Source organism: Engraulis encrasicolus, chromosome 20 (assembly GCF_034702125.1).
Source record: "Engraulis encrasicolus isolate BLACKSEA-1 chromosome 20, IST_EnEncr_1.0, whole genome shotgun sequence".
In the NCBI taxonomy this organism is placed as follows: domain Eukaryota; kingdom Metazoa; phylum Chordata; class Actinopteri; order Clupeiformes; family Engraulidae; genus Engraulis; species Engraulis encrasicolus.
Window position 1 is genome coordinate 23,196,089 of NC_085876.1, and position 12,238 is coordinate 23,208,326.

The window sequence follows — 12,238 nt, forward strand, 5'->3', positions numbered from 1 at the left end:
AGCATGGAGTCTACCCTCAGCAAGGGTACCAGATCATGGTCCCTGTCTCACTCCAATCAAAGAACAGGGATGCGTGGAAAGGCGATGATTACAGTTTGTTTGAATAGATAAGTGACATGTGACAAGTGACATGATTGGTATGGCTATGCCAAATAATTCGTAACGCCCCAATGAACAGCCGCCGTCAATCCAAAACCTCTCACCCCCTACGGGATTTACAGTAGCCAGGTCTCCAGACCTTATCTCATTTGTGATTAGGTCTGGTGATAACCAGGTTAATAAATAGTGCTTTGCACCATACAATCTACTCAGGCTGTGTTATTGACTCTTATAGAGTCAGCATAGCTGTGTGAAAAGGAGTATACTGTATTCCGCATATGCAACTTCTTTTCAGAAATTGACAAAAAAAATGGTAAATAATTCTTACAATTACTATGACTATGGAGATTGTTTGCATGAAAACTTCAATGGCAATGCTGCAATGAAAGCGTAATTAATTGTGCAATCTTATAAACAGACACGCGAACGCATACACGCACAGACACAAGAACACATGCCGAACACGCACACGCACACGCCGCATACGCACGCACACACACACACACGCACACATACACATACACACACACACACACACACACACACACACACACACACACACACACACACACACACACAAACACACCAGACGTGACTGAGCATCCATATGAACGCTGTCAATTTATGAGCAGAGCAGACATTGCATCTCAGCATGCTGCTTGGTCAATACAGCCAGACACACACAGACACACACAGACACACACAGACACACACACAAACACACACACACACACACACACACACACACACACACACATACACACACACACACACACACACACACACACACACACACACACACACACACACACACACACACACACACACCTCAATTTCCTTTGGGATAAATAAAGGAGCTCTACTCAATACATAAACACACAAACAAACAATCACCCCAGCACCCCGCAACCCGACCACACCCTCCCAGTGACGCAACACCTTCTGCATTGCTTCTAGTCTGTCTCAGAGCAATGCAATATTGTTCCTGATCTCCCGGAAAATTGGGAACTCCACCCACTTTTTTCTGACACCAGTCAACCAGTAGCCAATCTAGGGAAGCGTATCAACCATGCCGTTTGGGAAACGTTAATTGTTATGCTCTTGGTCAGACCAAGTCTCGAAGAGATTTGAAAGTCGATGATAATCAGGCTACGCAACCCGCACCCCGCACCCCGCACCCCGCACCACCACACACACGTTACGTGCACAAACACATATTGACACATGCATTCATAGTGACCCACCCAAACTTAACTCCACAAGCACTGCGTGTAAGCCTAAAGGGCATGGCTGATCCCTGCATGCTCTTCCTGCACTGCATTGGTCAACACAGGCTAACACACACACACACACACACACATACACACACACACACACACACACACACACACACACACACACACACACACACACACACACACACACTGGTCAACCATACCTGTCAACTTTGAGCTCCCAAAATCCGGGAAAATTCCCATATTTTAAGCCAAAATCCGGCAAATTTTCTAAGGCCAAATTCTGACAGTCAACCGGATGACAGAGACGGATCGGACGGTGCGTTTTACTCGGCTTTTCACAACAGAGCGTGTGCAAACACAGTCTAAAATCCCTCAGCACACGTTATACAGCGTGGAGAAACAATGCAATGAAAACAAAACAATGAAATGAGCGCAATGAGTTTCTTCTTGTTGCTTTGTCGCACAAGTTGTCTGTGCAAACCTTCGTGCTGCTGGTACAGGTGATTAGGTTAATTGCATGATTCGCTGTTCCGAGGCTGTTTTATGCGTTTATGAAAAGAGTGGGCGCACAAGCGCTACGCTACGGAGCTCGAGGGTGACAGCTTGTATTTTCAAGGAACTTCAATTCTTGATGGCATGTAGCATACAATCTTCTGGCAGGTATAGCTCGATAAGCAAGCCCTCTGTCTCTCTCTTCAAGAGGGGGTGTGGCTTGTCGGACAGGGCGGTGGGTATAATTACTGGACCAACGGTGTTTTTTGAAATTGTGAAAAAAATTCCGGGAAAAATGTCAAATAGGGAAGGAATCGGGAAAAAATTAGGGAGTTTCCCGGGAAATTAGGGATGGTTGACAGGTATGTGGTCAACACAGGCTAATCTAGGCAGCAAACAGCGGAGCCCATCTGAGCCCAGAGCACAAACAACATGAGCACAGCACAGGGAGATATGAGATCAGATGAGGGAGAGGTAATGGGACCTGTGTGTGTGCGTGTGTGTGTGTGTGTGTGTGTGTGTGTGTATGTGTGTGTGTGTGTGTCTGTGTGTGTGTGTGTGTGTGTGTGTGTGTGTGTGTGTGTGTGTGTGTGTGTGTGTGTGTGTGTGTGTGTGTGTGTGTGTGTGTGTGTGTGTGTGTGTGTGTGTGTGTGGAGAGATAGGGGGTGGTTGCTTCTATGCAATAGAGAAAGATAGTGTGTGTGTGTGTGTGTGTGTGTGTGTGTGTGTGTGTGTGTGTGTGTGTGTGTGTGTGTGTGTGTGTGTGTGTGTGTGTGTGTGTGTGTGTGTGTGTGTGTGTGTGTGTGTGTGTATGTGTGTGATTGGGGGGTGATTGTAATTGTTTATTTGTGTGTGTTATGGAGAGAGCTTGTGTGCGTGCGTGCGTGCGTGCGTGCGTGCGTGCGTGCGTGCGTGCGTGCGTGCGTGCGTGCGTGCGTGCGTGCGTGTGTTTGTGTGTGTGGGTGTGTGTGTGTGTCTGCGTGTGTGTTGTGAGAGAGAGGGGGGTTGTTTGTGTGTGATAGAGAAAGATAGTGTGTGTGTGTGTGGGGGGGTGGTTGTTTTGTGATTGTTTGTAATTGTTTATTTGTGTGTGATATGGAGAGAGGGTGAGGTTGTGTGCACGTGCATGCGTGTGTGCCATGCAATGCCATCCATCAGACCATTTCCTGATGAAAGAGCCAACAGCAGGGCAGAGTAGAGTCATGGCCACTTAGAGGAGCTGGGCCTTTAGTGGAGCTGGTCTGGGCTGGACCCGGGAATTAAGGCACTTAGCTGGAGAGAGAGAGGGCACTGCAGACGGAACAACTGAATCACACACAGCAGAGCAGAGCAGAGCAGAGTAGAGCAGACACACCTCTCTCCTCAGTCCCTCTATCCCACCTCTCTCTCTCTCTCTCTCTCTCTCTCTCTCTCTCTCTCTCTCTCTCTCTCTCTCAAAACAGAGAGAACATCTGAATCATGCAGACACACCTCTTTTCCTTCCCAACCTCTCCCTCTTTCCCTCTCTCTTTTTCTGTCTGCCTCTTCCTCCCTTCCTCTCTCTCTCTCCTTCTGAAGAGGAGGCAGGGCAAGAGCACAGAAAGAGGGAGTCATCCATTGCATAGCAATGCTTGCTAGGGAGTACAGTACACACACACACAACAGAGACGATTCACCAACAAACCCCAGGAATGAGGTTTAATTATAGTAATTAGTACAAGGGGGTTCCCCAATTAGAGAGGGTCCTTTGAAGTCATAAACTCAGGCTTAACGATTGACTTGTGTTCAGACCTCAGCATTTTGCTGCACTCAGTACATATTACAGCGTTATGAGAGTAGAATTCACTGCGAGACAACACTGAGAGAGTTAAATTCACGGCGGGACAACACTGAGAGAGTCGAATTAAGCATGTTTCTATTTATTTTCTACTTTCTCAGTGTTAAAACACAAAATTTAGGCTACTGTGCGGGGGCTGTGTGTATTTGAACATCTGTGCTGTGCATCTTTTTATTTGTGGTCTTTTTAGATTTTATTATGGACAGGACAGTATGAGAGGTAGACAGGAAACAAATGGGGAGAGAGATGGGGAGGGGTCGGCAGTCGCAGGGCAGGCGAGTGCCCATACGGGAGTGCCACGGCAGGGCCCTGTGCTGTGCATTTATCCAAGCTTCCTCATGCTTATCTTTTAGCCAGTATAGTTACAATTTAATTGAGCCCATTTCTCTTTTCCACCACCTAAGATATATACGTACATTCCACAACATGATGAAGAAAGTTGTGTTCCAATTTACTATGCTATGACAGGTTTTTTTCCATCGTTGTAATTGAATTTCAGCCATATGAATGCAAGAGTGCCCCAGATGCTGTTTGACTCATCTGCTACTGTATGTTGTCTATTACAACACAGTAAAACAAGTCCGACATGCGGACAAAGATGCGTCCGATGGCGGCGAAGATTGTGTTTTAGCCGATTTAAAGAATGCATTTCACACGGACGGACGGATGGACGGACGGACATACCCTCTTATAGAGATGCTAGGACGCATCTAAAAATGGGGTGTCAGAAGTGCAGAGTAAACTTATAAAGTCTGACTCCTGAATGTGTATTTCCAACAGTGTGGCGAGTCAAATCCAAAAGTGGAGTCAAAAGCCAGTGTCAACAACAGGTGGCCAGTGTCATTGGAACTCTACAGCAAGATGATTACCCACTCTACAGTGTTGGTGTTGACACTATGCTGAGTAGAATGGACTCTGACAATGTGACACTGACCATAGAGTAAAACATACACTATTTTTGAATTGGACCAAATGTTATCTGAAATGGAGTTAATTCCAACTCTTAAAGAGTTAAATTGACACCACATTTCTGACTGTGTATGAGTCCATATATAGCCTACGTTGATGATGCTTACAATGACCTGTGAGGTCATTGGGTTTACACGTTTACACACGTATACAGCTTTTACTCACTTCTCTCAAAATAGACACTATCTTATCTGAGTCAATGTGTCACAATACATTTTCACTTTACTGAGAATAAGGATAATGGACATTACAAGTCCATTACAAGTACGCCCTATTTTTGGTCACATATCCAGTCACATCTCTCTCTCCCTCTCCCTCTCCCTCTCTCTCTCCCTCTCTCTCTCGCCCTTTCACACATCGTTGACACTTTTGTCTTGTCCTCTCATGACCCCGTCATTGTGTGCTGTGAAGTTATGTGAAACGTTATGACAAAGAGTGCCCTGTCTCACCATGAATCACAGATCACACATCCTTCATTTACAAATTGAGTTCTCTGCATTTGCCTGAACGTGAAAACAGAGCTATAGAGTAGTGTGGTTTACAAAATTGTTACCCAGTATTTGTGCTTATAACTTTGATATACAGTATTAGCAGGAATGGATCATGATTCCATGTGTCCATGGGCCTGACAACAAGAGAGGCCCCTCTCAATGGTTGTTGCGTTACAAAATGATTCCGCTTATTTTAGGCCAGATGTGAGAATCTATGTTTTTGGGGGTTTGTGGGGATAGCTCCCTGAGACATTTTGAAAAACAGTTGTTGACCGTGTGATTTTAACACAATATGAGAATGGAAATGTAGAATCTTAGGATCCAGGGCCCCCTTGACTCTTGGGCCCCTGGGCATGTGCCCGGTAGGTCCTTGCAATAATATGTGCATCTGTGCATATTAGACTCAGCCAACCGAACCAATGCAGAAGGACGGAAATCTAACTATAACATAAGACAGCCTAACATAGCACAAATCCAATCCAATCATTCGCAAAAGTTAAGATAACTGTTCAAATGACGTATTACTTACAAATTGAATAGACACATCAAAATCTTAAGTAATGCACATAGACATTTTAGACAATTTCTGGTTAATGAGTCATTTGACTGAAGCCCTTTGTGCAGAGCCTATGAATCGAGACATCGAAAGACATCAGAGAAAACACCGTACACTTACATTTACCCAAGATCTTGCTTTATTTTAACTTAATTAACTTAACTTAACTTTACTTATTTTAACTTAATTAACAGCATTGCTTAACCATTTCATGCATAGACAAGGTTTTCACCATATTGACACCAGAATTGCAATGACCATCTCTTTAGCTGTCACTTTAACCCCTCAGTTATGTCAAGCAGTGTTTTTATGATATCGGGTCTTCTCAGCAAAGAGAGAAATGGCCAAGCAAGTCCATCAGCACAAAGAGGCTACATTTATAAATGCATAAAGAAATGGAGACATAATTATCATTAGACAGTGACTCTGAGACTGTGTGAGGTCTGTAAATGCTGTGTGCCTGTCTCGCGGTATGAGAGGACCTTTTGACAAATTTCTTCACACAGCTAGAGCGTAGTCAAAGTTGTGAAACCGTTAGTGCATACCTGATGTTCTGTCGGCACACCTGTGTTTTTTTTTATCGCATGCCTTAATACTTACCTGTCCAGGCACGTGGAGCTAACACTCGTTAAGCAAGGCTGTCAGTTGCACTCAAAAGCAAGTACTAGGCCTTGCTTTAGAGTCTGTTTAGAAGTGTAATGTGTTTTTGCTGAAGTGTGACAATATCTCCTATTGGAAAAGATATAAAAATGTACATGCAAGTTTTATAAAAAAAAATAATAAAGATGGGGCTACTTTCATAGGCTACTTACAAGTAAGCACACTTTCCATGTAGGCCTACAATATGGCCTATATCTTGCAGCATGTGTAGGAGCGTTTTACTTCTCTGATTGATTGATTAATTGATTTTGTTTATTGACAAAGCATTAAAAAAGGTATACAAAATAAATAAGTCTATAAATATCAATGAAAAGATAAAAAACACTATTTGAGGCACTCCTTACTAAAGTTTAAAAAGCCTTTATTAAATACTGGCTACATTCCTACGCGTTTCGACCCATTGTCGGGGATTTTTAGATGCAATTTCCTGCATTCTAATCAATTTTAGTGTGAAGAATGGCAAATCCCATCGGACAAAAAAATTGCTTGGACATTCAGGCTATTCATAGCTCGAGTTGAAAGTTTTCTAGCGTCAAAGTGACTGGTGCGTTAAAAAATGTACCCGTCAGCCCTGAAATGTATCCATCCTTGGCGAGTGGACGGGTGCTTATTTCCAACCCTGGTATGTGCCTATGTGTGTATACCTTGAAATCGCCTTGAGTCAGCTTCATAGTTGTGATACAACGCTATACAGTGTAAATACATGCTGTATTGTATTGTGCATGTCTGCCTTATTGTATTTACTTGGAGACGCTTCATCAACGACCTCGGCTGGTCAATTCGGTTGATTCTGCTGTGTGTACACATACAGTACATACACTTCTATATGAGGTAAATAAGGATTTTTATTTTACTTATTTTGGAGACTGGCACACGATTCAGAGGGGGGCTTGCAACAATGCCTGGGCCTTATGTTCTCAGTCCATCCTTGGTCACTTTTATAGAGAAAGCCGACTTAGCAACTCCCATTTTCATTGTGACACTGCACTACACAGCACACAGTTAAACTGCATTTATGCCTCACCTGTGCAAGGGGGCAGCCCCAAATGGCACCTCAAGGGAGCAATGCGGCAGGACGGTACCATGCTCAGGGTACCTCAGTCACGGAGGAGGGAGAGCACTGGTTAATTGTTCCCCCACCAACCTGGCAGGTCGGGAGTCGAACCCGAAACCTTTGGGCTACAAGTATGATGTGGGTTACTATTATGTGCCTTATAAGAATTGCATAGCCCACACATGACCATTGATGTTATATTCTGTGTATATATTTCGGCATGGGCTGTAGCCTATCACAACAGATTTATCCCTACCTGGCCTGAAAGCAGTGAGCCCAGGGGGAGAAGTCAGGAGGGCCTAGCAACAAAAATGCACATCGACTGACAAAACACTCAAATAGTGTAAATGAGACTTTTTGAGACTTCCAATTGTGGCCCTGTTTGACAAGGACATTGATTATTTTATGTTTTCCATATTACATAAAATACATTTCAAGTAGGCCTATTCAATACAATTTTCAAAAGGGAAGGAAAGCTATGAAACTTGAGTGGAATTGAAATTCACTTGTTATACAAAAAACAATACTGTGTTTGTTTCGCTTCAGTGTGGATCTGAATTGCTTTGCTTCAAAGACACAAGACAATCAATCAAAATGTATGTTTTATAGATTTTTATTGGTTTATATATTTATTTATTTTATTGTCTTTATGTTTAGTGTGTGTGTGTGTGTATGTGTGTGTGAGTTGGTGTTTGGGGCCAGCTATACGACAACGTTTTTCACTTAAATCCGATATTTTTTGTTTATCCTTTTTCACTTTTGGCCAAACAGGGCCCTAACCCCTGGCATGGACTGCAGACATATCTAGCCTGTGGGGCCCCCTGGCAGGTGGGGGACCCTCGGCTGCAGACATAACTAGTCCGAGGGGACCCTAGGCTGCAGGCATATCTAGCCTGTGGGGGCCCCCTGGCAGGTGGGGGACCCTTGGATACAGACATATATAGCCCGAGGGGGCCCTAGGCTGCAGGCATATCTAGCCTGTGGGCCCCCCCTGGCAGGTTGGGGACCCTCGGCTGCAGACATATCTAGCCTGAGGGGGCCCTAGGCTGCAGGCATATCTAGCCTGTGGGGGGCCCCTGGCAGGTGGGGCCCCCTAGGCTGCAGACATATCTAGCCCGAGGGGGCCCTAGGCTGCAGCCATATCTAGCCTGTGGGGGCCCTATGCTGCAGTCATATCTAGCCTGAGGGGGCACCCTGGCAGGTGGGGGCCCCTAGGCTGCAGACATATCTAGCCTGAGGGGACCCTAGGCTGCAGGCATATCTAGCCTGAGGGGACCCTATGCTGCAGTCATATCTAGCCTGAGGGGGCACCCTGGCAGGTGGGGGCCCCTAGGCTGCAGACATATCTAGCCTGAGGGGGCCCTAATCCGCAAGCATATATAGCCTATGGAACCCCCCTGGCAGGTGGGGCCCCCTAGGCTGCAGACATATCTAGCCCGAGGGGGCCCTAATCTGCAAGCATATATAGCTTATACATATATACAAGCCTCTGAACAGCTAATTGTGCGAATTTACCCCATCATAACCAGCACAAAGTTTTGCATCAGCCCCAGACAATCTGAGTGACAAAATAAGGAGAGACTAATACTTCATTAAATTTTACACTACACTTATGCTCATTTTAAAACATGCGCTGTGGACAGGGCTGGCCTCGCACATGGACTGCAAGTCGAGCAGAGTAGAATGCACCGTCCGACTTGTCACTATCAGCTCATAATCATTTTCAGCAAGCGTTTTGTTGCCATGAGGATCTGATATTTAAAAGAGGTATTTCTTTGTGGATGCAATAATTTTCATTAAAAAAAATAAAAAAATAAAAAAACAAACAAACCTTGAAGCGTTGTCGTATAGATGTGGCCTGTGTGTGTGTGTGTGTGTGTGTGTGTGTGTGTGTGTGTGTGTGTGTGTGTGTGTGTGTGTGTGTGTGTGTGTGTGTGTGTGTGTGTGTGTGTGTGTGTGTGTTCAGGATTCCTCAGAGCCTTTGAAGCAACTCGTGAACAATCTGATGAAGAGTGAGCGTTTACGAGGCTTCTGGACAAGCACAGATGCATCAGCGCTATTGCTCTGATCTGTTGGAGGAGGGGAAAATCAGTACCCCAATTACTAACCACAAAAAATACAACAAGCAACAAAATATAAGGTCATCCCCATGTACATCAATTACTACCAACAACAAAAAGAACATGAACAGTACAGGCACCGCAATGAAAGGCAAAAAGGTAAAATGTCAGGTAACACCTACCTGTGCCAAGAGGAATGGCAACAGAGGGAGACACACTGTTCTTGCTGCGTCTCTTCAGGATCTAGAGGAGGAAATCACACACATGATGATGTCTGGTGTTGTTCCCATATCTTCAAACCACTATTGACAGAATTAAGTTATCAATCACTGAACAAACAAATGAGTTTCATTTTCATTCACCTTGAAGCTGAACCAGGTCTTGCGTGTCTTGCTGCCTGTACTTGCTGCCTGAAGCTCAGGTGTGGGTGGGACACCTGGGGCTGATGGGGCACCACCACCTGAGGCTGATGGGATAGCTGTCACTTCCACATCGCACCGGCTCAACAGCTCTTTGGTCAATGCTGATATCAAGAGGTCATCAAATGAGGTGTCTTCTGCATCGGCTGGCTTCTGCAGGATGGCCTGGGATCCAAAGTTCTTCAGCAGGAACGTGTTCAGGGCTCGGTAGATTGACTGCAGTTTGGCGTTGTTCTCATATGCGCTGAAGTCCAGAGTGCCTGATGCGTTGCTGAACTCAAGCAAGAGTCGTTCCAGCAGCTTTTGGGCGTCCGTTTTAGCATCCGCAGGCCCGGTCTGCTGGTCTTGAATCTTGGTCAACAGACGCAGCACCAGTGCTGTGACCAAACAGCCATTGTCATTGGTGTCTCCGGGACGCTTACAAGCAGCACAGATGAACTGTTTGTCACGGGCTGTCACATACTTGTATATGTCAGGGATGGTGGACTCTGACAGCGGCATGGAAGGAGCTACAGAGCTCAGTGGAATGCTGAGTGCACTCTTAGTCAGGTCGAGGTCTCCGTCCTGTTTCATTTCCAAGTCGGCATCAAGGATCTCCAACACTTTGTGAACCATCACACTTGTGAAGAGCCCTAGTACATCTTCGAGTTTGGCGGATGCGGACTGTGTTTTCTCACTAGTGGATACTGAGGCACTGGCACTATCGACTACACTGAGGACTTCAGAGTTGGTCGATTTGAATTGTGAGAGGAACCTTTTGAGGAGTCTTGATATCAAAGCACCCTGAGAATCAGGGACAGAGGCAAGGCGTTTACCAAACCCAGGCTCATCTTTGTCAGATGTCGTTGACAGGATCCTTGCTTCATCCAAAGTTAATTCGTTCTTCTGCTCAAGATGTTTTGCCATCTCCGAGTCGATCATGTCAATGACCTGGGAGGTCATGAGCTGAGAGAAGACATTTGCAACTTCAGTGGCAGAAGAGGTAGATCTGGTCAAAGTTGTAGAGTCTGCTGTTTGCTGATGGGGAACGCTGGGCAGTGCTTGCAATAGCTTGGCAACCAGACAACTGCAGTCAGGCTTATCCAGTCCAAGAAGTGATTCATCAGCAGAATCTCTGGCTGGTGGCCTTAGGACCTCGGAGACGGCGCTTCCGGACGTAGCAACGTCTCGACCAGCATTCCACTCCACCAGAGGGAGAAGATGGGACTTCAGCAATCCCTTGATGGCATGCTCGGTGAAAGAGTACACAACCTGAGTGGCACTCAGTGTCTTCTGGGGAGCTGTCTGTTGACTTTCGGACCCAAGGGTACTTTTTCCATTCAGAGCAGCGGGAGTTGGGGTCCTGTCCTGCCGAACGGCCTGAATTTGATCCACAAGGCCCTTGGCGATGTTGTCAATATTGTCACTTGATAAGAGTCTCTCCAGGGTCTTTGACATGCAGGTCAGGTCATGGGATTCACTACCATGTTCTACTGCCATAGGGCACTGAGCAGGTGTATCAGCTGAGTGAGTTGGCTGTGGTGTCACTGACTTCCGTAGGCTTCCAAGAGCAATTTTCAATTTGCGGAAAATCTCCCTCCCAGGACTTTTTGGGGCCACTTCAGGTGGCAAGGTGACGCTGGTGGAAGTTGAGGGTCTGCTGCCAGACATTTGATCATCCTTGGCCATGCACACATAGGCTGGCAAGACCAAAGTAATGGAGCTGAAGCAGACCACTCTATGGATGGCCCGACATATGTGCAGGAAGTGTGTCCTAGTCATCTGGGGATACATAAAGATACATTTGTCTGTTTATAAACAAAACTAAGGACTGGCAACTTTAAGAAGACCTACATAATAGTGTGCATCTACATGATATACATGAACAGAAATGTATGAACAGTAGTGGTGTCAACAATGATCGATTCGGCGATCCGAATCGATCCGGGGCATGGACGATCCAGATCCAGATCCGGCAAGTTCCAGAATCAATCCGGCAATTTTTTTAAGTTTCAATTACTTCCATGGATATTTCGGGAGCAAATGAATGTTAAATTAAATAAAAACACTTCAAAACATTGCAAGACTGATACAGACTGATACAGAAAACAGCCAATAAATTGTTGCTCAGTATCTGACTACTTGTATTTCCTCATCATGGCTGAACATTTGCTTTGCGTTCAGTAGAAATGTAATGCATTGCAATGCATTGTAGAATTGAATCGAATCGGATTGGATCTAATAGAATCGAATCGAATCGGATCTACTACCTCCCGAATCGTGATCGAATCGGATCGTGAGGGCAGTGCCGATCCACACCACTAATGAACAGTTAGGCTAGACCAATCTGATACTGTCAGAAACATGGTTAATGTACTCACAGGGGTGTGAAGCGTGCTTGCAAA

The 12,238-nt window shown here is 45.4% G+C and overlaps 1 protein-coding gene across 1 annotated transcript; it reads right to left on the minus strand.

The window, feature by feature from the left end:
• Positions 1-4,344: 4,344 nt before the first annotated feature.
• On the minus strand, positions 4,345-11,615 carry LOC134435987 (uncharacterized). Its single transcript, XM_063185017.1, has 3 exons — positions 9,798-11,615; positions 9,618-9,678; positions 4,345-4,355 (listed from the first exon to the last, which is right to left on the minus strand). Exons 1-3 carry the CDS (start codon positions 11,613-11,615, stop codon positions 4,345-4,347), a joined length of 1,890 nt encoding a protein of 629 aa, XP_063041087.1.
• Positions 11,616-12,238: the final 623 nt, after the last annotated feature.